Raw genomic sequence first — 26040 nt, forward strand, 5'->3', positions numbered from 1 at the left:
GGTAATCTTTTTTAAAAGCCTGATTTTTCTAGGTATGGCATCATTATTTTTACTTCCAGATTTCTGTTCTTAATTATATTCTTCGGTTGAACACTAGATGGCAAAATAAGAATACAACTATAAGCCATGTAGTGTTAAAACTTGGTTGTGGGACCAGGCTTTCGAATAACAACTAGCAGCACTAACTATTATTATGTACGCCAGAACTTAATCTACAGACCCAGTCTTTTGAACTTGAATACGCCCACCTGTATTTTAGAATGTGTTTATGAATGTTGATGTAAGCTAATAATTTTTAATCTGATTTATAATGTACTGTATAGTTTTTATATGTGTGTTCTATCGTAAGCCGCCCTGAGTCCCCTGTTGGGTGAGAAGGGCGGGATATAAATGTTGTAATAAATAAATAAATAATATTGTTGATGCTGTGAAAATAGTCCAGCTTCCAAGATACTGCACTGTGAAAACTCAGAAATGTTACTTTTTGGATTACACATCCCAAATCCAAGATTCAAGAGGCTTTGAAAAGGCAAAGCGTGCCTCCAGAAATATGCCATGTGGAGAATTGCTCTTCAGTTTTCCAGTTGGCCAACTAAGCCTACTTTTCATGACACAGTGTTTCATTCTTACTTTCCCCTCCAGGTTGGGATAACAGTACTTTTAACATTTGCTCAGCACTCTGTGGTCTTTTTAGCACCATGGCTTGTCAGTGGGCTGATGAGGAAGGGATTCCTCCCTCCAGATTTTCCTATTCACCAACAGGGATTCCCATGTTGCGGCTATAGTCTAATCAGAGCAAGTTCAACTGCAGAGAGAATGGTAAGGAAGCTATTTTATATTCTGCCATTTATATGGGTGGAATTTCTTCAAGATCTGAATCTGCCAAGGAGTCAATAACTTCTCTTTCTTAGTGGCCACCACATGACAACTGGATATGTAGTGGGTGGGAAGTTACAAGCAGAATGCTTGACATCATAAGATCATCTCCAGATTTGGGTATCTGCCTGCTACTGAACTCTAAAAAGGCATTTATGGTTGGAGTCCCTAATCAGTGGTTCTCAACCTGGGGCCCCCAGATGTTTTTGGCCTTCAATTCCCAGAAATCCTAACAGCTGGTAAAGTGACTGGGATTTCTGGGAGTTGCAGGCCAAAAACATCTGGGGACCCCAGGTTGAGAACCACTGCTCTAATTCAATTAGGCGAATCATTAGTTTTTCTCCATAATTTATTGGTGAAAATAAACATTTGGAGGATTTTTCTTCCTGAGGTCAAGTAATCTGAGATATGCTACATGCTCGGTAGATGTGTGTCTAAGGCAGTGGTTCTCTACCTGTGGGTCCCCAGATGTTTTGGCCTTTAACTCCCAGAAATCCCAGCCAGTTTACCAGTTAGAACCTCTGGGGAGTTGTAGGCCAAAACACCTGGGGACCCACAGGTTGAGAATCACTGGCCTAAGGAATGGGGGACAAGGTGGAATACGTAAGACCTTCCTTTTGCAGCCTCATAGAGGGAGCTTTAGACTGGAGTTTGGAAAAGGCATTTAGCAGAGATCTAACAGCTAGAATCTCACACTCTCCATGATTGGTAGGAAGATTCTGCCTGTTACTGCTCTCAAAGGGAAGTTGGCTAGGCTCTCCTTTAGACATTCAGTGTAGAGATACAAAATTGGTGGAGCATTTGAGTAAGTGCTCCAGCTGGGAGAAAACTAATTCTCTCATGCTTCATCCCATTCTCCTTCCACAAACTTGAGTAATATGTTATGCAATTTGTCACAACTTTGTGGACTTGGATGGCATGGCTCATGGATCCAAGATTGGATGATGGATGTCTATCAGGCATTGGAATGATCTGATGATCCTCCCTTGTGAATTTAGCAGTGTGGCACTGAGCTGGTTTTAATGCTTGGATCCAAACACAGATGCCAATCATTTCTACTGCTGTAACTAAATAATGTTTTGGCCTATTTCCTTCCACTTATCTGTGTTAGTCTGGTTTGTGGTTTACTATGGAGAGTGGACCTTACCCCTGAGCACACAACATAACTCAGTGACCTTTCTTCATAGCAGTTTTCTATATTCTCAAAAGTTTCTCTGGAATTGGAAATGTGGATGATTCAGCACAGAGATTTCTAAACACCTCAAGCCCTTGCACATGCTGGCTGAAGGGTTATGGGAGTACCAAATCAAAGATCAAGGGCAGATCTGTGTTCTTAATATATAAACTGAGCATTTGAAAAGGTCCAAAGTTCTCCATAGACTAAAAATTCAGAGGTGGGCAACCCAAATGAGCAGAGGCTAAGTAAAGGTTTTTCCCTGACATTAAATCTAGTCATGTCCAACTCGGGGTTGGTGCTCATCTCCATTTCTAAGCTGAAGAGCTGGCCTTGTCCATAGACACCTCCAAGGGCATGTGCCTGCATGACTGCATGGAACGCCATTACCTTCCCGCCGGAGTGGCAGAAGTTGGGGCTAACTGTGGGAACTCACTCTGTTCCCTGGATTTGATCCACCAACCTTTCTATCAGCAAGTTCAACAGCTCAGAAGTTTAACCCGCTGCATCATCAGGGGCTCCCAAATGAGCATGTGAGGAGCTAAACTGCAGGGTGGGAGCACCTATACTGAAGAACGCCATGCAGAGACTGTTGACTTCACTGCTGATATATATAAATAATTTTATCTCATAAAGTGGTGCCATCAAATTGGCACAAGAAGAAGAAGAAGAAGAAGAAGAAGAAGAAGAAGAAGAAGAAGAAGAAGAAGAGGAGGAGGAGGAGGAGGAGGAGGAGGAGAAGGAGGGGGAGGGGGAGGAGGAGGAGGAGGAGGAGGAGGAGGAGGAGGAGGAGGAGGAAGAGGAAGAGGAAGAGGAAGAGGAAGAGGAAGAGGAGGAGGAGAAGGAGGAGGAGGAGGAGGAGGAATACTTTATTTGTATCTCGCCCTCTCTCCCCGTGGGGGGATTGTTTGCAAGCAACAGCAAACATTCAATGCTGTAAGGTGCTAGCAGAATCAAAACAATCAAAAAACCCCAATCACAATCAGTCTTCCATGTTTGCAAATTTTGCCTTTTGAGGATTTGCTTATTCACAGATTTGACCAAAATATGAAATATCTAGGTCCTCCAGTGTGATTCAATGGGCATTATTTATCGTGTCAGAAGCAAACCGAGGGTACAAGTTGCAATGTATTTAAAAATGTAAACAAAGTTTTTTTAAAAAACAGCAACAACAACTTGGCATTATACTAAATGTCCTTTGACCAGTAGCTGGCTCACTTGGAGTGCCTCTGGTGTTACTGTAAGAAGGTCCTCCATCGTGCATGTGACAGGGCTCAAACTGCATTGTAATAGGTGGTCTGTGGTTTGCTCTTCTCCACACTCTCATGTCGTGGACTCCACTTTGTAGCCCCATTTCTTAAGGTTGGCTCTGCATCTTGTGGTGCCATAGCGTAGACTATTCAGCGCCTTCCAAGTTGCCCAGTCTTCAGTGTGCCCGGGAGGGAGTCTCTCATCCGGCGTCAGCCACTGATTGAGTTTCTGATGAGCAAAAAGTTGATTATAGAGTCACAATGGATGACCCAGAAATTCAGGGGTGTTATCTCAGATTTTAAAACTCTGGTTTCATTATACATGGTTTTCTTCTTTCATGGAGATCTTGCACCCCACACCCCAACAAATGTAGAAGTCTGGCTATAATGTTGTCTCATTTTAGGTTTTTTAAGGCAAATTTTGAAAAACAAATATTATACAGGATAGTAGAAATGACACAGTAGAAATAGCACTTTGTATATTCTATAATAAAATGAGATTACACCCACAGTTGGTGTTCAGAAACTAATCTTGAATTCTCTCATTTCCTAAGAATTTCATAAAGCATGCACACACACACAACATGAATTGTGTTGTGGCTGCTGCCTGCACTCAGGCGGAGCTAAGAAGCTGAGGCTCAGTTCTCTGCCAGTGAAGAAAGTGGAGCATAGTTTTTGCAATGCTGGCCTGACGTGGGAGAGAGGAAGAGAAGGGAAGGAAAGGAGGAGGGGAACTTTCTCAGCATTCAGCCCAGCTGTTGCTGCTGTGAGGAAGAGAAACGCCTGCAAAGAGCTGGGCTCCCTTCAGCAGTTAGAGCAGGAACGCCTGAGCCAAGGTAAGGGCAGTCAAGTGGAGTCACTGAAATGTCAAGAGCAAGTTGGCAGGAATCTCCACATTTTACAAATCTTTCGAGGCAGGGAAGGCACAATCTGCCCCATGTACCAGATGGAGGTTTTCATTTTAACAAACCCATCTCATTGCAGAATGGAAACATCCTCTTTTCTGGTTTCGATGAACAATTGCTTCATCAGTACTTTTGACCTGAACTAGCAAAAACATTCACTGAGATGGCGAATCTCAGACTATCTGGTGGCACTGTATCACCCTTTTGGGGCTGCTGGGATCTTCCTTGTCGGTCCCATCTCCTTGGATGAAAGGTCAAAAGGGAATCACGTATAACCAAATTGTCTCAGAAATGGCTCAGCCATGCTGGGCGGCAACATAGTGTGTTTATGTGTATGCATGTGCAAACCAAAAGAAACAAGAATTAGTGTCCAAATGATGCAGCAAGGTTGTTGTTTTTCCATGTTGACCCTAACTGGGAAGGGGAAATGTCACTTTGGACAGCAAAAAGTCTTGAACAAGAAGCATGCTCCCCAAGATCTCAATGTATGATAGCCTCTTGATTTCACCTTGAGAGACAGGCAAAATATAAATTTAATAAATAAACTTATTTTAGGTTTTGCCACTGTATTTCACCTAGAGTTTGGAAATGTTCCTTTTTTGTAGTAGTAATAATAATAATAATAGTAGTAGTAGTAGTAGTAGTAGTAGTAGTAGTAATAATAATAATAATAATAACTACTTTATTTTTGTATCCCAACTCGGGGCGGTTTACATGGGGAGAATCCCCACAACATAGTTACCGGTAAAATGTGACACATTAAAATTCATAACAACATCATAATAAGACAATATAAAACAAAAAACATGACACAGTATAAAGCAGTGAACCTGAAATAGTAAACAGCTTCTGGGCTAGTAAATTCTCAAAAACCTTTAACTAACATGAACAGTAGTAATAATGGCAAGGAATTTAAGAACTGCCATCTACAAGTTAGTAATAATAATAACAATAAAATTTATTTATATCTTGCCCCCTCTCCCAAAGGACTTGAGGCAGCTGTATTTCTACGTTCTCAGTATCTGATCATTTGGACACATGACACCTTTCTGTGGTTATAATGATGTACAGAGAACTTTTGACTCCATTATCTGTGCTGTAGTTGTAATATGTCAACGGTTTTGTAAACTCTTTAGCTGTATATATACAAAGGCTTGCCTGGCTCAGAAGCAAATGAAGTCATTTTAAACATCACAGCTAACATCAGTACACAGGACTATGGATAGCTCTGTGCAGAAACTGTGTCATGTCAAGAGAATCCCTTTGTGTAAAAATAAGACAGGCAACATCTGTTTGAGTTTGTTCATCAGTGGTGTTGTAGCAGGAACATCTTCATGCTAGCGGGAGAAAGGTTTGGGCATTGGCCACTTTGCAACATGCTGCTATTGAAAACAGTTTTCAAAAACAGTTGACAAAAAATACCATCCAATTCATACATTTTAATGAGAATGTTGTGAAGCTTCCAAAAATCAATTTAAAATATTTTCCAAATAATTCTATATGTTTACGTATAAAGAAATGTTAGTCAAAAAGTTACCCCAAAAACCTGGGTCATCTTATCCATGGATCAAACTAAGTACTCCACTTTCTTATCAGAAAAAACCATACCCTTCTATGAGTAGAGAAGCAAAAAGGTAAAAGCTTAGGCCCTTCCACACAGCCCTGTATCTCAGAATATCAAGGCAGAAAATCCTACAATATCTGCTTTGTACTGGGTTATTTGAGTCCACACTCAGATGTGGGATTTTCCGCCTTGATATTCTGGGATATAGGGCTATGTGGAAGGGCCCCATGTCTATCCTGGGACAACCTAAAAGAAGTACCAGCCATCTATTATTTCCACTGTCCACCACTTCTGACCTTTCTGAATGCCTGGGTAAGGAAATGGCAGCAGCAACTCTTTAGCATTTCCCTCCAAAGGACCACCAAGAGAGTAAAGAGAGCCAATGCTTGCTTTAGGTATAGACTAAGCTCACGCCTTTCATCACCATACAAAGAAATGAATAGTTCATTTTTGATCAAAGTTAATACTTGCCTTAACTCATACACACACACACACACACACACACACGTGTGTGTGTGTGTGTGTGTGTCTTAGAATTGCAGATATATCATGCATTTTTGTTGATAGTGGTATTGAAATTAGGGTGCATCTTACAACCGATGGTGCCTTACACTTGAAGACATGAATCTATCAGACCATTTGATATTGAGCCTGGTTGGTGTCCACCATATTATATTCAGTTCTTATTTCACTTGGTCTAGAAAGATCCCATTGCCTGCTTCCCATCACAAAGCAGACATAGCCAATGCATTCGTTTTTGGTCCCATGTCTTGTCTACTAATGCACTACATATGGACCAGTGTCCGATAGTTCTTGTAACTATAGCTTTTGTCATTCTTGTCTTTTCAGCTGCAAAATGAACACCTACATCTTCAGCTATTATTTAATCCAGTTCTGTGGCCATTCTTGGATATTTACCAACATGATCATCAGGTTCCTGTCTTTTGGGGAAGGTAGGCCTATGTAATGTCCTGTTTGCATACAGCTCTGCAAGCAATCCACACTAAACTCCAGGAATGCACTACGAGCTAGTTTGTAATGCTATAAATTTGGTAGATATAACAGTGACATTTCTATGGTGATGGTCTGGGTAGGCTAAAAACGTGCTTATCGCACAGAAACACTTTTCCTGAGTCATAGGAATTCCAATGTGCTGTTTACTGCGTAATTTTCCTTAAAACTGTGCTTAAATTGAGCCATGTATTTTTGAGTATATAGTGTAAGTTGATGTTATAAACGATGCAAAGGAAGATAGCAATTGAGGTCTCAAATAAAAAACAAATAGATACTACAGTAGAGTCTCACTTATCCAACACTCACTTATCCAACGTTCTGGATTATCCAACACATTTTTGTAGTCAATGTTTTCAATATATCATGATATTTTGGTGCTAAATTCGTAAATACAGTAATTACTACATAGCATTACTTGCATATTGAACAACTTTTCTGTCAAATTTGTTGTATAACATGATGTTTTGGTGCTTAATTTGTAAAATCATAACCTATTTTGATGTTTAATAGGCTTTTCCTTAAACTCTCCTTATTATCCAACATATTCGCTTATCCAACATTCTGTCGGCCCGTTTAGGTTGGATAAGTGAGACTCTACTGTACTTTTTAAAATAAAATCTGCTTGCCAAACTGTCACAACTATCAATTTTAATCATGATTCCTGATCAATTACTCAGGAAAATGTGCATCTTGTTCTTGCCAAATGCTCATTGATAGAACAGTGCATTAATTCTACAGTGTAGGTGTATCTTTAGTCTCCAAAACCTATCAATGACAATTTCTAGAGTAAAACTACATGGCTACAATACCAAACTTACTCAATTTTTGTGTTACAATGTAATAAAAATGATGAAACGTGAGAAAATCTGTAATATAATTCTAATTCTAAAACAATTTCCCTTCTTTCCTGTGACTGAAGATTCCATAGCAGATACTTTCTATTCTATTGGACTTGTTATGCGTATTTGTCAGCTAGCATCTATCCTGGAGCTCTTACATATCAGTCTTGACCTTGAGGAAGACTATTTCCTTCCACGGCTTTTGCAGGTATGCTGTACTTAAAAATGATATTAAAAGAGAAATGGGGCTTGATACTTGGATATTCAGCAGTTTGGGGCATTTTGTTTGTTTCTTTAAATCTCCCAATAAAGTTTTACAGTCAAATTCAGCATCTTTTTTTGTGATGTCACTCATAAAATCAGTTCATGCATAATAAATTCTTCATGAAATGAACAGAGATAATTTAATGCTACCGTATTTTTAAAGCTCCAATTCCCAGAATCTTCTAGCCCACATGATAATTCATCTCTGATTTTGAGAATGGTACTAACTATGTTGTTGTTGTTGTTGTTGTTGTTGTTGTTGTTGTTGTTGTTGTATGTCTTTGAGTAATTTTTGACTTATGGAAACCCTAAAGTGAATCTATCATAGGGTTTTTTGCAACTGAGAATGTATGACTTACCAAAGGTCACTCATTAGTTTTCCATGGCCAAACATGGAAACGAACCCTGCTCTATAGGGTCATAATACAATGTTCAAACCATTATACCTTGCTGCTTCACTTCCTAACAACTACACCATGTGAAATGTGAATATTCAATGCAGTAATTTTTTTTGGTGTAAAATATAATAACTGCAAAAGGCCACCCTACTGGGATCTGCACACATCATCTGAAAATGCATCACACAGTCCTAGACACTTGGGAAGTGTTCGTCTTGTGATTTTGTGATACGAAATCCAGCATATCTATCTTGTTTGCTGTGTCATCATCATCATTATTATTATTATTATTATTATTATTATTATTATTATTATTATTATTATTATATTCCACCCTTTCTCCCCAAGGGGACTCAGGGCAGATCACAGTACACATACATGGCAAACATTCAATGCCATTTGGACAGACAGGACAGAACAGACAGAAACGAGGTATGTTTTGTCAAAGTCCAGCTTTGGTGCTTTGGAAGTTGTGCTTGGATTCAGTTATAGGGAGATGCTGTTGCTCCATTCTCTATGACGAAGAGCCATCAGGACTTCTTCACTTCACTTCACTTCATTTCTTAAGTAGTCGCTCTCCACCAGAGTGCTCTGAGCAACTTACAATTTAAAATATCATTCCACAATATAAAAACATTCAACATAAAAACATTCTTCCTTCCTTCCTTTGGTCACTGGCATTCTGGTCTTTTTCCTTTATGGTGTCATAAAATACCTCCCCTGCTTATCAACAATACCTAATTTCTCTATTTATAGCTGTAAGCTGTTTTCGAACTGCTTAGGTAAACAGTGAGCTGGGCTTAACTGACAGGTGTTCACCCTGACCAGGGCTTTGAACTGGCCACCTTTCGGTTAGTAGATCTTATTACTGCTGGTAATAAGGGTGCTATTTATTAGGAAAGAAGTTTTCACATTTTAAATAAATTAATGACGTGTCCCCACTTAGGAATCCTTTTTACATATCAGTGGAAATCTGTATATAGTACTAGGGATTTCATCAGACAATGGAAATTCAGTGTCCTAGGACACTTCTGCCCCTGTTGACCCACGGAGACCCACACCACCCATCACACAATGTACTCTCAGTTCTGGTGGGGCTCCATGTGTCAACTGGGGTGGCACCATTGTAGGATGCTGTGCTGCCAACATGGGAGCCTCCCTGTGTTCCATTTGGGGCTACCACAGGGGAAAGTCACATAGTGACACTTTCCTATATGTGATGAGGAAGCATCAGCTGGCTGTGAGATGTGGCCCCCAATTCACCACGGAGGCTGTCAAATCAGAACACTGGACCTTATCAATGTGATGAGGTTCTAGGTCACTGTTGACTTACATCGCAGCATACTGACATATCTAAACAGATGGGTGTTCTATGAGAACCTACCAGGATGCAGTTCCAACATAGTTACACTTCACAACATGAGTACAGATTACAACTATGCCAATATATACAAAGAAAGAATAGTTCTGCTCAACCAAGAGAAATGTAAATTTATTACCCCTTCAATGGATGAGATAAAGTGTTCAACCAGCACACAGTTAGGACCTCATCACATGATGAATTTTTAGCATCCTAGAACGCTGCTGCCCCAGTTGAGCCACAATGTAGCTCACTTCCAGAAGGGCTCCATTGAACAATTGAGGAGGCAGCATGGTAGGATGCTGCGCCACCAACATGGGAGCCTCCCCGTGTTCATTTTGGAGCAACAGAGCTACCACGGGGAAAAGCCGCACAGAAACGCTTCCCCGTGTGTGATGGTGCTCCTGCCAGCTGTACAGGGTGCCAGGATCGCCCCGTGGCCCCACCAATTTACCATGGACGCTGGTGAATCAGCACCAGGGACCTCATCAGTGTCATGAGGTCCTTAGAATCAACAATCCAGATCAGATCAATCCAAAATGTGTTCTGAGGTATGGATCTTTCAAGAACTTGATCTGCAACTAGGATCCTTTGAAAAGGGAAATAACTTGTTTGAATATGAAAAAAAGGGAGAAAAGGGCATAAAGGATTGGAAGCATGGTTTTAGAAAAATAAGTTGGCCTGTTATCTTGAATGAAAGTAGAAGGAGGAAATGAGCAAGTATAGGTTTTTTGACTCTCATTCAAGAATTTGTTTGAAAAGTTAATGTTTTGTTAGAACATGCAGGAAAGGTGGTATGATCAACATTCTACAAAGTTAAACCATTGTTGACCTTTTAGAGGAATTTTAGGATTATACATATCATGTTTTCTTAAGCTATATTATAAAAAGGTTTTGGTGGTTTTTGGGTTATGGTTTTCCTATATTTAAAATACAGATGTTTGAGTGTAATTCAGCCAGACCAAATCAAACCATCTTAAATTATGTACTTGATATTCATGAGGATCATTCCCAAGTAATTCCTGAGAGTAAATCATTTGCTGCTGTCTGCAACCAAGAAAGTAGCTTTGTCAGATGAAGTTTTTGAGCTTTTTGTACAGATATGATAAATGAATCAAAATATGGTAATTCACAATAGATTAATAAATGAATGAGTCTTGCCATAATATTTAAAGCTTGTAATCCAGCATTATCACAATTTTTGCTATTGTGTTTTTTACTACTAAGGGGTTGGACTGGATGACTCCATGATACATGGGGCCGGGCTGTGGTGCAGGCTGGTAAAGCAGCCTGCTGCAATAAATCACTCTGACCAGGAGGTCATGAGTTCGAGGCCAACCCGTGGCGGGGTGAGCACCCGTCAATTAAAAATAAAAAATAGCCCCTGCTCGTTGCTGACCTAGCAACCCGAAAGATAGTTGCATCTATCAAGTAGGAGATAAGGTACCACTTACAAAAAAGTGGGGAGGCAAATTTAACTAATTTACAACGTTGGAATGAGGAAGTGCGGTCAGAGTGGATTATGAAGCAGCTGCTCCCCCTGTGGCCAGAATCGAACATGCCCTCAGGAGAAGGTTAAATTGCCTCTGCATCTGTCTGTCTCTGTCTCGGTTCTATGTATATGGGCATTGAATGTTTGCCCTGTGTGTATATAATGTGATCCGCCCTGAGTCCCCTTCGGGGTGAGAAGGGTGGAATATAAATGCTGTAAATAAATAAATAAATAATGATACGACTCCTGTTGCTACTACTACTAGTACTGTAGCTAGCTACTACCACTACTACAATAGGCCTCCCACTTTCACAGGGTTAGTTTAGGAGATCTGGGCTCCTACAAAAGTGGAGAAAATTGAATTAAAAAACACTATATTTATTTATTATCAAAGGTGACATCTCTCTAGGAACCTCTAGGTACTTCAGCATAACTTGAGGATCCACTTCCATTGGAGTAGGATCTGGAGCTGTCGTTCCCAAACTTTGGTCTTCCTGGTATTTCGGACTTCAACTCCCAGAAACCCCAACTCTAAAAGCTACTATTAGCTGTTAAAAGTTATATACTTTTAGAGGCACACACTGTATATTTGGTTCCTGTATTATGTGCCTCCAAGGCACCTGTTGACTTATGGGGACCTCATCAATTTCAGTGGTTTTTCTTAGGCAAGAAATACTCAGAGATGGTTTTGCCATTTTTTCCCCTCAGAAATATAGCCTACTGCACCTGGTTTCTTTCTCATCTGCTGAAAAACGTAGTCTCTGTAGATTACACAGTACCTGCCTTGCATTTTTCATCTCAGGAGAGAACGTGGGGGAACATGGTACACTTGTGATCTAAACAAGTTGTGGTCTGAAAAAAAGCATCATGCAATGTATTTATTATTAAACAGATTTAATGTCTGCTGTTTCATTGATTGTCTAAACCACAAAGCAGTATCACAGAAACCTGAATTGCTCACTAGAGACTCAGCAGTTGCAAATGAGAAAAAACAGAAAGTGGGAGGAGGAAATTCCACTTTCTTCTTTAAGAATGAAAGAATATGTATGAAAAACAAAATCTTTTTGTTGACATTTTGCAAAATGACTGCACTTAGGTTTCCCATTTTCTAATTTCTAGTTGCAAAATAGTGGGTACGTAAATCTAGCCTTGTGTGTTTAAATTTAGCTATGCTCAGAAAGATGTTTTTATAGCAAATAATAAACTAAATACAAATTCAAAGAAACAGAGGGGAAATTGTATAGATCACCTTATTTTATTAACCAAAATCTGTCTGCTCTGTTTGCTGTTTTGAAGATGCATCTTGAGAAAAGCAAAGCTGAACCTCATTTTATCTTATGATATTTACATGCACCAAGACCTAAATCCAAACTGAAAGAGTACATGAGAGCTGAACGCGTAGCTACTCAGGATTACTTCTCCTTCATTATTGCGCCACTCCATCAAAACAAAGCAAGAAAGACACAAGGCAAACATGAAGGGAAAGTGATCTTTTTATGAGTGGTGTGTCTACACCAATTTAGAACAGTGAAATCCTTGATTTAGCATCTTCATGCCAAATATAGGACTGCTATCATATTAGCCTGGGAGTGCATCTGCTTGATGTGCTACAATCTTCTCCTCGCCACCTCTATCCAAACTCGTAGCTGTTGCAAGGATCTTTTCTGATGCTACAATGACCAGCATGGAGGAGGGAGCTCAGATGAAGCTCCATTCACAACTAGAAGTGACAGTGGTGACATGGGCACGATCTGACCCATTTTCCTCCACTGGTGAGCGCAGGGCACTGGTTCACAGTCTGGCTGAATTGGACTTGATCCCTGTGTCCACATTGCTCCAAAGCTTCAGGATGTTCTGGAGTTTCCAGAAAAATATAGAGTATTTCCCAACTTTGCCAATAATAGGTTTAACCCCCCCCCCCCAAAAAAAACAACCATGCAGAATAGTCACCAGAAGCTTGCTTGTATCATGGGGATCAACCAGTCATCTATTTGAGGTGAGTCTATGTTGGCAGGGGTCATGTAGACAGGACTAATGTGTTTTCCATAGAGTTAGTTCTCAAATGCACCTGGAGATGACCATGATTAGGGTGGTCTTGCATCTTTGTTTCCAGAGATCAAACTTTAATACAGTGGTGGGTGATGTGCAGGCTCCCAAAACTATTGTTGGTAGCTCTAACTATTTACCTTCTGAAAAAAATAAAACATTTTGGGGATTAAATGCTGTGTCCTTCAGGGTGTTTGTAAGCTAGAAAACTACTCTTTGGATCTTGTCCATCCCCTGCTCCAGTGGAAGGCATTTCTTTATCTAAAGGATTGTCAGATGATATCCCCTTTCAAGATGTCCTCTTTTTAATTATTCAGCTAATTAAGTTCAGCTTTATGGGTGTTCGCAAGCCAATGTCCCTGAACTTCCAGTTCTGTAATGTTGGCCAGGCTGCTAGATAACCTTTGCCTAAGTGCCTCAGAGATAGGCTATACTCACCACCAGTTTGTAATATGTGTCCCTAAACCAATATTTCTAATATTATCCTTACCAAAAAACATATAAATTTGAAACAAGTATCATGTTACTAATTGTTCATTCATACTAATTAGGTAGATGATCAGTTTTCTTTGGTCAAAACCTGAGTGACAACTTCATTACACAGCAATTTTATAGTTTCTGAACTGTTCTATATTTGTTCTAATCTATCGAAGTCATCGGGTACAGGAAACCCTGCGCTCCACCAAAATGTTGAATGATAAAGGCCAACAAGTCCATTTCTCGTTTCATATCTTGTAGACATGTGGTTATAACTACAGAAGTTTGTTGAAATTTTGGTAGAACTCTTGAAGACCTGAAATAACAAAATTACGTCATTTTTTTTCAAGGGGGAAAAATAGCAAATTTAACAGGTCTCTAGGATCTGTATTTTTATTTTCAAGAGAAAATAAATACTATTATAGCTTTCTCTATATATAATTTTTAGGAATGTGGGCATGATAAAAGATAAAAAATGAAGAACATTTGAATCTACTTGTTCTTCATTTATAATGAATAAATTCAACAATTTAACCATGATTGATACAGTTGAACTCTGGGCAGCACAGCAGATTAAATCATTGAGCTACTGAACTTGCTGAATAAAATATTGGCAGTTCAAATCCAGGGAGCAGGGTGAGCTCCCACTGTTAGCCCCAGCTTCTACCAACCTAGCATTTTTGAAAACATGCAAATGTGAATAGATCAATAGATACCGCTCTGAGGGGAAGGTAATGGCGCTCCACACAGTCATGCTGGCCACATGACCTCGGAGGGTCTGCGGACAACGCCAGCTCTTCAGCTTAGAGATGGAGATGAGCACCAAACCCCAGAGTCGGATACGACTAGATTTAATGTCAGGGGAAAACCTTTACCTTTACCTGATATAGTTGAGATGTCAAACTTCTTTTGGATGGCACAACAAACCATGGTTTATTATGTGAATGAGCCACCATGGGCCTTGGATTGATGTACCCCACCCCCAGCCCCAATATGGCCTGAAGATCAGAAGATGTTAGTTTTGCTTAATGAATCTGGTTAATATTAACTGTGGATAATTAAAAGAAGCCTGTTTCATGAATTATGGTTTGTAATTAGATTATTTCAAGCAATTCATAACTAAGATTAAGTAATGTTTTGCAGCTTCAGGCAAACTAAAAAACCATGATTAATCAAAATAGAAATAAAACTTCAAATGTAGCTTGGAGGAGATTGTGGACTGCATTTGAGAGGATCCTGTGTAGGCAAAGGATTTTCTCCTCTGGCGTGGTTTGAATGGAAATCAAAACTCAAACTGATAGCAGCCAGTGGGAATGCTCTGCCAATGATTAATAGCATAAAGAAAGAGTTTCATTGAAGCAGGACCTGATTAAGATCTTTAGAGACCTAAGCACTTAAAAGATTCTGGTGTCCCCATATATATCTGTTCCAAATATTTTAAAATGAAATAAGACTTAGATTGAGAATTATTATTTTTGTATACTTTCACTTCATTTATATTTCAAAAATTTTCTCCTACTTTTTCTAATCTGAAAGTCTTTTCATTGTGGGACTTCCTTTTGGAATCCGGTCCAGCTGCACCATTTACAATGTTGTACCATATGCTCCATTGTAAATCTGGCAGTGGAAAACTGATCTGGTACCCCATGTTCCTTTGGTGTCTTAAACAGATGCTTATTTTGCTTTATGGTCAATCAAGCCCTGCACTGGAACCACAGCCAGTATGGATGCCGCTTTGAATCTCTTAACTGATTTTAGTCTCCCTTGTGGAGAAAAAAAAGTGGGGTAGAAATAAACTTAGCAACTTCGGCAACATTACTACTTTAAAAAAGGCTCGTTCTGATCTTGTTGCATTTCCCCATGCCTGCAACTTAAGACTTTAAAATATACTAATTAATGTAATCAGGATTTGGCTCTACTACTGTGACTTTCATCTGTATAATTGAAGTCTATTGAACAGACAAATAGAATTCATAATATGTGCATGTATGCCATTAAGTAATATGTTGGAAAGGAAGGCAGAAATGGTGGCATCACAAAAGTATAGAATTTACTAGGGAAACATAGATATATTGCATTTTACTGATAGAACTACTGGAAGCCTGCATGGAGTGTTGGACCAGGAATCTTGGACACCAGGGTTTGAATTCCCGCTCGGCCATGGAAGCCCAGTAGATGACCTTGGACAAGTCACACTCTCGGCCCTCTAAATATTTATGGAAAACACTGTGATAACTTCTAACTAGGTTGCCATAAGTCAAAAATGTCTTGAAAGCACATACAGTAGAGTCTCACTTATCCAACACTCGCTTATCCAACGTTCTGGATTATCCAACACATTTTTGTAGTCAATGTTTTCAATACATTGTGATATTTTAGTGCTAAATTTGTAAATACAGTAATTACTACATAGCATTACTGTGTATTGAACTACTTTTTCTGTAAAATTTGTTGTATAACATGATGTTTTGGTGCTTAATTTGTAAAATCATAACTTAATTTGATGTTTAATAGGCTTTTCCTTAATCTCTCCTTATTATCCAACATATTAACTTATCCAACGTTCTGCCGGCCCGTTTATGTTGGATAAGTGAGACTCTACTGTATCACCACTAACAGCAACAGCAACCACTACACTATTTTGACTGCAGTAAACTTCTCAATAATTCAAAATATCTTCTCTAGTAATATTTTTATAACACAATGACCATGAGCCAGCCACAGAGATAGAAACCAAATAATTTGCCTCCTTCCCCAGATCACAGAAAGAATCGTCATCTTGTTTGTTGTGATCGCTAGTCAAGAAGAAGTGCAAGGGAAACACGTTGTATGCATCTTATTTTTCCTTTGGAACATCATGGATGTGGTCAGGTAGGAACTGAATACACTCCTTTTTAAAGCTAAACCCAGGTTCTTTCTGTTTGACTTCCCCTTCTGCATTCTCCACATGCCATTCAGTGTTATTATCTGGTGAGCTTTTCTTGCAAAATCAAACACAAATACCGAAGCAGAGATAAGGATTTATGTTCTCTAGACATTCCAGAACTTTTCAATGGGAATAGCTATTGACTAGATAACCATTGCTGATTCTCATGCGACATCAGAAACACTAGACAATACCTAGCAACCATGCAGCTGTAGACTATATTTATAAACTGTTTTGAGTGTTAAGAGGATACAGTAAAGGTTAGTCAAGCAAAAATGTGAGTGGACTAGATTTTCAGAATTTCTGCTGTTTACCTGCGTCAACCCAAGGCAAACATGAACAGCATGTAAATGTGAACAACATTAAACTCATTAGGTAAAGGTAAAGGTTTCCCCTGATGTTAAGTCCAGTCGTAAACGACTCTGGGGCTTGGTGCTCATCTCCATTTCTAAGCTGAAGAGCCGACGTTGTCCATAGACATCTCCAAGGTCATGTGGCCGGCATGACTGCATGGAGCGCCGTTACCTTCTTGCCGGAGCGGTACCTATTGATCTACTCACATTGGCAGTTTTCGAACTGCTAGGTTGGCAGGAGCTGGAGCTAACAGCGGCCGCTCAAGCCGCTCCCGGGGTTTGAACCTGGCACCTTTCGGTCTCCAACTGTGCTCTAACGCACTTCGCCACCCTTGTAAAATCGAAAAATGGCCTGTTTCAAAAAAGCAAGATGTATTGATGTTAATGGTGATGATGATAGTAGTAGTAGTAGTAGCAGCAGTAGTAATTTGTTACTCATCTGTATTCTTAGCTCAAGGCAGGGTACAATTATGTTTGTAAAGTCTATGACCTAAAGATATTGACCTAGACTGCAAATGTCTTGGGATATAACTGAAATTCTAGCAACCTAACTAGACTATGGACCTCATCACACTGACCAAATCAAGCATCCTAGGATGCTTCCAGCCTGCTAAGGGGATGAAGTCCCATTCCTGCCATCACATGACGTCATGTGACTTCCGATGGAGGCCCTGCTCCCAACCGGGCTGGAAGTGTTCTTGGATGTTTTCCTCCAAACATGGGAGCATTTTGCTCGGTTTGGGCGACACTTCCCCTATGTGATGCGAGATGTGCTGGCGCTCTGGAGTGGCACGCAGGGCAACAGAGTCATCCCTCACACTTGCAGTTTTGCCACATTTGCTGGTGAAATAGCAAGAGGAAGGGCTCCCCTGTGTGATAAGGTTTTATATCATGTCAATGTGACATGAATGACATTCCCAAGAAAGATAGAATAATAGATTCATAGAATTGGAAGCGACACAAGGGTCATTCAGTTCAGCAACACCCTACCACACATAAATATCAACACTCTCAACCTCCAGCCTCTGTTTAAAAACCTCCAGAGAAGAAGATCTCACTAGACATAAAGGAAGCACATTCCACTGTTGAATAGCCCTTACTATTGGGAAGTTTTTCCTAATGTTTAGATAGAATCACTGTAGTTGGATTCTGTTGCTACATGTCTTAGTCTCTGGAGCAGCAGAAAACAAGCTTGCCCCATCTTTAATAGGACATCCTTTCAAATATTTAAGGCCCCCAGTGGCGCAGCATGTTAAACCGCTGAGCTGCTGAACTTGCAGACCAAAAGGTTGCAGGTTCAAATCTGAGGAGTGGAGTGAGCTCCTGCTGTTAGCTCCAACTTCTGCCAACCTAGCAGTTCGAAAACATGCAAATGTGAGTAGATCAATAGGTACTGCTCCGGCGGGAAGGTAAAGGGGCTCCATGCAGTCATGCCGGCTACGTGACCTTGGATGTGTCTACAGACATTGGCTCTTTGGCTTAGAAATGGAGATGAGCACCAATCCCCAGAATCGGGCACAACTAGACTTAATGTCAGGGGAAAACCTTTACTTTATCTAGATTTCTTATTACTCAAAAAGTTCATACATGATTTCCAACATTTTAAAAATAATCTTCAATTGACCTTCCTTAAAAAATACCATTTCTGAGACACGACTGGACTTCATGTCAGGGGAAAACCTTTACCTATCATGTTCCCTCTTAGTCTTCTCACCTCCAGGATAAACATAAGCAACTTCCTGAACCGCTCCTCAAAGGGTACGGTCCCTAGACCTTTCACCAGTTTGGTCCCCCTTCTAGAGATACATTCTAGCCTGATAATATCCTTTTGAACTGCATATAGATACTACCGTGTAAATAAATAAACTGCATAGAAAGAGATAACACTATATGTTCCATTCTACCATTATATTGTACATCTAGCATGCCTACGGGTAGTGTTGATGTTAATCTGCTTATCTGGCCAATTATGTGGTTTACAATTTGTAAGACCAGATGTTCACTCAAAGTCACTTTAGATAGATCCATGTCCAAATGGCAAAAAACCTGGGAGAACAACAATCATTTCATCCATCACTAGTAAATTTAAGCAGCATCAAAGTCTACTGTGAAAATATCCCTTATTTCCCAAAAATATGTCTTTTAAGTATATACTGGTGACCTGGAAGATTTGGGCAATGTATTTTAGGTCAGGTTACTTATTTAATTTTTTGGAGTGGATGAGCAAGATAAATCAGGAAGCTTTAGAAATGTTGCTGACTTATTGGACTAGAACTCTACAAACATACGGTATATAGCTGACACAGACATATGAAATAGGGGGAGGAATCCCATTCTAAGGTAATGATTTTTGGCATACATGTGCTAGCAAACTATTTGGGTTTTTATCTAACTCATATTTAGATAAAAAAAAGTGCAAGTTCCTTCGGTAATAATAAAAATAAACATTTGGTTCATTAGATTTTGGCTTTACCCTGCTTTCAAAATATCAACATTTATCTCAATGTTCTTGCATTTCCTTTCTTTCAAGATACACTTTCTGCATGTTAGCAGCAACAGGAATCTTCTTTCAAGAATTGTCATGGCTCCATCACTCTCTGTGGATTCCTTTATATCCTCTGTCAGTTTTGGCTCAAGGTAAAGATGAAGAAGATTTGATGCTTTCTGTAACCCGCTCAACACATTGATCTGAAAATAATGTTTGGTGAGATTTGGTGAGGATAACATTTTCAGCAGATCCTCAGAACAACATTACTGTGGGCAACTTACCTGCTGCTTTCTGGTTTGATCAATGCTTCTCATGTTTTTCCCTCAATAATGTTAATAGCCTTTTAATAATGAAGAGTCACAAACTTTGAATGTCAGTGAGAAACTATATCAAAGCCTGGATTGGGGGGAAATGACAGCTAAATCTTAAAACGAAAACCACATATTTTTAACACCATGACACTCACATTTTGAATAACCAATTGAGTTCTCTAGATTAAAAACAACAACAAAATTAAAAATGTATAACTCCTCTGGGATTGCCTTGAAATCTTCACCATTATTGAGCGTGCCATCACTCTGAAATCTGTACAATTATTGTGATTGACCAAAATATGTCACAATTTTTTAAAAGGGGGTAAAACTGTCCACAAGCGGTAGTTAGATGAGTGTGTGCAGCAAAGGCAGTCATTAATCTTATTTATTTTATTTTTTTATTAATCTTTCCATTTGCTTTTGATACTCTCATATGGGAAGAACCTCGACAGCTAAATTTAAAAACCATGTAAAGACCTATCTCTTCCAGCAGGCCTACCAAGACAGTCTTTCAACATGAATTTTAAGTGTCCCTTGATCCCTGTTTTGTGTGTTTAGTATGTATTTTGTAGAGATACAATTTGGTGTGCAACTTTTATGGAGGTACATTATAATGTATGTATTTGTAGTGTCTTTGCTGTGCTTATGTATTTTAATTGTTTTGTAACCTGTCTCAAGCCATGAGGAGATGTGGGTACAAAACAAAATTATTATTATTGTTACCATTATTATTATTATTATTATTATTATTATTATTATTATTATTATTATTATTATTAACACAAAAACACAGTATGACACAGCAAACAAGACATATATGCTGGATTTCATATCACAAAATCACAAGTCGAATACTTCCCAAGCGTTTATTATGGAGAAACAAACCAAAACGAAGGATAAAAAGGACTGTGGTGGATGCTGCTGACTCTGGACATCCATCGACAAGTGAGCTACAGAATCAAAATACAAATGAACAGTCACAGAAGCAGCAGAAACATACAATGCCAGAAAACCGCACAATAATGATGATGATGATGATGATGATGATAATAATAATAATAATAATAATTTCCAAAAGATCTCAGCCGGCATTTGGAAACAATAGACATTGACAAAATCACGATCTGCCAACTGCAAAAGGCCACCCTACTGGGATCTGCATGCATCATCCGAAAATACATCACACAGTCCTAGACACTAGGGAAGTGTTCGACTTGTGATTTTGTGAAACGAAATCCAGCATATCCATCTTGTTTGCTATGTCATACAATAAAATAATAATAATTTGTAGAATATAGTCCTTAAAATCCACTAATTCCAATTTTGTTTTTGTTTTGTATTATTTTCCCTCAGCATTTGCCATATATGAATCATTGCCCCACTTTGAAACCTCCGGCACATACTCTGTCCAGTTGCCATTTCCAGTTGATATATCTGTCTACTTTCCCTATGTGCTAAAAGCCTACATGGCAATATTATTTGGAGGTAAGTTTTGAATTTCTTACCAAGCATGATATAGTTGTTAAGAGTTTTGGACTATAGTTCTGGAGGTTAAAATCCTCATGAAGCCATGGAAACCCACTGGGTGACCTTGGGCAAAGCTCACTCTCAGCCTCAAATAAAGGTAAAGACAACTCCACTTAGAAAAAATCTTACCAAGAAACCACTGTGAGAGGTTTGCCTTAGGTAGCCATAAGTGGGAAATCACTTGAGGGCATACAGCAATACCCTCCTCTCTCCTCTACTTTTTCTTGAGTTTCTTAAGTTTCTTTTAAACGTTGTGCCAGTTAACCAGTTTAGATGCCTTTTTATTACACAAAATATTTAGGTTTAATTGATTTTCACTGAATTGTTATGTATCATGAACAGGAAGTCTCCAAGTTATAAACAAGATAGCTTCTGTAGGTTTGTTTTTATGTTGAACTTGTATGTAAGTCAAAACAGGTACAGCCAAAGATATATATTAGCTTTGGATAGCATAGGGACAGAGCTGCTTGCCCCATCCTTATGCTGAGAGGAAAGTGGGAAACATGGCGACTGCCCCAATCCTCCTTCCCGATCCTTGGGCTGTCCTCTTAGAATTATGACAGGAGGAAGGCGAGACCGGCGGCAGCTGAGAGTGCTCCGGAGGGCTCTCAGCTACCACATGCCTTCCTTGAGCTGTCCTCCTGGCATAAGGATGGGGCCGCTTGCACCACCCTTATGCCTGGAGGAGGGCAAGACACGTGGTGGCTGAGAGCGCTCAGTTCTCAGCTGTTACAGGCCACCGTGTCCTTATGCCAAGAGGACAGGCTAAAGGAGGAGGGCCTGAGGTAAGCACCTTGAGGGCCACATCCGGCCCCCAGGCCTTAGTTTGCTCATGCCTGCCTTATCCCCATGATACCTCTTTCAGAAGTGAATTTTCTTTCCGAGGGGTAGTTTCCTCTCACTTCCCATTGTCTCACTCCTGTTTATTTATTATTTATTTATCACAATACTTATATCCCACCCTTCTCACCCATAGGGGACTCAGGGCAGCTTACAATAAAACACAATATAAAAAGATTACAAACAATTCAATCAGTTAAAATTAAATACATTAAACATTGATAAAAATATACATATAAATACACAATTGGCGCATTTTGAGTCTGATAACTGTTCTGTCATTGAGTTCTAGGATGGTAATAGTTGATGCTGCTGTTATTAATCGAAGGCCTGGTCTCACAGCCAGGTCTTAACTTTCCTATGGAAGGATAGAAGGGAGGGAGCCTGCCTGACATCATTTGGAAGGGCGTTCCATAGGCGGGGAGCCACTACAGAAAAGGCCTTGTCTCTCGTCCCCGCCAGCCGCACCTGTGAGTCTGGCGGGACAGCCAGCAGGGCCTCACCCGAAGATCTTAAATTTCGAGGTGGGTCGTAGTGGGAGACACATTTGGACAAGTAAGCTGGGCAGGAACCATTTAGAGCATTATAGGCTAATGCCAGCACCTCGAATTGTGCTCGGTAGCTACAGCCAGTGGAGCTGGCTTAACAGAGGAGTAGTACGCTCCCTGTACGCCACTCCAGTTATCAACCTGGCTGCCTCCTGTTGGACTAATTGGAGCTTCCGAACAGTCTTCAAAGGCAGCCCCACGTAGAGCGCGTTACAGTAGTCTGTTCTCAACCATAAGTCATTTGTAAGTCAGAAGTTTGTAACTCAGGGACTGCCTGTACTGTATCTTATATAGACTGAAAGAAAAGGCTTGAAGAGAATGTTATGTACTTCTTAAAATGTACTGTGTTCTGGAATGACAGGTGCCTGCTTCATCATCCGCTACCTCTGCAAGGAACGGAAGGCTCACTTAGAAAGCTACAATGTCAAAACCAAAAGCAGCTAACCTACATTATCTTTGGACAAGGAGAATGACTTCTGCTGGAAAACACAATTTGTTTGATACGAATTCCCAAGGACATTTGGAGATTTCCAGTTGAATGAAGCATACTACATGTTTTCATAGTAGCTAGAGCCTTTCACAAAAGCAATGTGAATGTACATGCAACAGAATTAGGATCCTTGGGCAGAATAGCATTTTGAAAGCGCTGTTTTGATCTGGCTTTGCTGTATGCTGAGCAGTAGGAATATGATCGTTCTGGGTGACTCTTTCCTAGACCAGCAACACATCTGGTGGCTGCTCTATTGCACCTAACTGGAATCTGCTTTCCATATTCAATCATGGCAGTTCATGGTTTTCATATTAGTTGGATTGTGAATCTACTCTGCATTCTACTCCTGACTCCAAAGCTATCCAAGGTGTTGAACCCTAGTCCCAAGCTAGTTTCAGCACCCTGGATAGCTCCCTTAAAGTTAGTATTAAAGCCCAAAGCAAATTCACAACTCTTGCATGTCAGTGCCACTGCATTGCAAGATAATTGATATGTTCAGGCTTAAATCCAACTACAGCAGACAGATTAAATCGACTGAATTTACCTATGTGATAATTGACCAAGTTCTTATTGATTCAGAGGGTGTATTTTGTTGAGACAAACAACTGGATTTAAGCCTAAGAATTCATTACCCACAGCCAAGAGCTTTTTTATTTTTAAGTGCTTGTCATGACTACCATGAAGCAAACTACTTAAGTCTGCTTTATGGCTTCAGAGTACGCATGTTAATCAATATTACTTAAAAGCAAAACAACCCCGAAGAAGACTACAAAATGAACAAATATTAGAAATGATAATCAGAAAGAAAAACGATCAGTTCATTAACCATAGCCAAACTGAAAATGAGTAGGTCATAATACCACCACCACCCCTCTAATTCCAATGTCTTAATTTCAGGGTAAGAAATCTTTGTCAACCAAATTGACAGGAAAGTTAATAAATATGGATGTTTTAAGACAATGAGATGACAGTACAATGAAGAATAGTAAGTTTCTTGGTTTCAATGCGGCCTTTGGTAAACCCACTTTGATAAACCCATTATTCTACTGAGTTTCTTAGTTCAACAGCCACTGTTAATCAATGGCACTGGTGTCATTTTCAAAGGGGTGCATTACTGGGGTCGTTTTCTTTATATAAAAAGGTACATCAAGGACATTGTGGGAAACTGAAACTGTGCCATCTAGCTTTCATTTGTGATTAGAGTACCAGCTGCTGAGGGTGAGGCCTCCAGATGAATCTGCAGTGACCTAAAATGCTATATTCTGCTGCTGTGCTGATTTTTCAATGAGAAGAAATGCTCCAAAGGTTTCTCAAACACACCAGCTTTTTATAGACATATACAACTTTCTTCTCCCATGGACATTCTATCGTGTGAACCTAGATTAGTGTTATAGCCTAAATATTGGGATGGGTACCATATACGAAACACCCCAGAGCTACCCTGTCAACAAAGGGAAAGTATGTCAATGCAAAAACCTAAGACTGGAATGTGTCATTGCCAAGAACTGGAATTAACATGTGTATGCTTCCCCTTGGAAAATCTTTCTTCCATACAGAAGAGTTTTTATTAACCTTTATGTACATCAATGATTTCTTAGTCACTGGAGATATGTTTGTTAAAAAAAAAAGAAACTCTGAAATAAAAATGATAAAGGAGTAGAGATGAATGCTAATTTTGGATCTCAATTATTCATTGTACGGCAACACTAGGCTTAATGATTTACCATTAGCATATTCAGATATGAAAAATGCAGTATGTAGTCATGAGCAAATAGAAGGTAATGTGATATCAAAGTGGAAATTTTGAGATGCAAACTTTACATTACAAGGTAGTATAAAAGGTTTTTTTTTTCCTGGATGTTTGATGTTTTTACCATCCTTGTGGGAGGCTTCTTTCGTGTCCCCGCATAGAGCTGGAGCTGATAGAGGGAGCTCATCCATGCTCTCCCCGGGTTGGATTCAAACCGGCAACCTTCAGGTCAGCAACCCAACCTTCAAGTCATCAGTCCTGCCAGCAGAAGGGTTTAACCCATTGTACCACTGAGGGCTCCAGAATAAAAGGAACAACCCTAATGTAAAGAGTGGCGATCATTCATTTATATGATCCAAAATGCAGGCAGTAGAACTAGGTAAGTCTGCTTACTTTCTCCCAATATGTACAAACCCAAATATGTAAAAAGAGCTCTGTGCTGATAAACACCAAGTGGGGTTCATGTATCTGTGGTTTTCAATGGGTTCTCTGGTTAACTCCTCATTGGATCATTTTGTTCAGATGCTTATCTCGTGCCAATTCATTAAATATTTCTGATGGGGAGAGGAAAAATCTCTTTTTTGTTTTCTTCTACATTTTAAACTTCTTTTTAAAAACTCAATTTCATGTACAAGTTTTGCGATATTAAAAATGATCTGTAACAATTATATCCTCCATCTGCATTGGTAAAAATTAATAAAGGCATCTCCTCTAAAATGAAGAAGACTACTTTGTGCCATTTGCTAAACTCTCAGAAAAACAAGTTTTAAAAAAATGATACTAACATATTTAAACACAAGGGATTCCAACCTCAGCATTTAAGTGATAAGGAAGCATACAATAGTCCTGGATTAACCCTTGTAGTCTTTTCAGTTGGTCATGGGGTTTCTCTGCGCTAGGTCTGAGTCCATTGTCAGTGGGGGGTCACAGTTTCAGTGAAGGTACTGCAAGTCCCATTATCTGTGACAAGTTTGGTCCAGATCCATCCTTGGTTGGGTTAACAGTGTTTCCTGGATGTACATCAAATACAACTCTTGTAATTCATGGTGAATTCTCCCCAAACCTCTTGTTCAGTTGGTGATCAATTCCTCTGTTAACTGTGTGCCATAGGAAAGGGTGGGAAAGGGTTAAGGTAGAGGCAGTGG

The 26040-nt window shown here is 39.6% G+C and overlaps 1 protein-coding gene across 1 annotated transcript; it reads left to right on the plus strand.

The window, feature by feature from the left end:
• The first annotated feature begins 3940 nt into the window (after positions 1-3940).
• On the plus strand, positions 3941-24812 carry hacd4 (3-hydroxyacyl-CoA dehydratase 4). Its single transcript, XM_003216603.4, has 7 exons — positions 3941-4136; positions 6619-6722; positions 7703-7830; positions 16418-16530; positions 19469-19575; positions 21094-21225; positions 23017-24812. Exons 2-7 carry the CDS (start codon positions 6626-6628, stop codon positions 23097-23099), a joined length of 660 nt encoding a protein of 219 aa, XP_003216651.2. The 5' UTR covers positions 3941-4136; positions 6619-6625; the 3' UTR covers positions 23100-24812.
• The last annotated feature ends 1228 nt before the right edge of the window (positions 24813-26040 follow it).

The sequence above is a fragment of the Anolis carolinensis genome, chromosome 2 (genome assembly GCF_035594765.1).
Source record: "Anolis carolinensis isolate JA03-04 chromosome 2, rAnoCar3.1.pri, whole genome shotgun sequence".
NCBI classification, from domain to species: domain Eukaryota; kingdom Metazoa; phylum Chordata; class Lepidosauria; order Squamata; family Dactyloidae; genus Anolis; species Anolis carolinensis.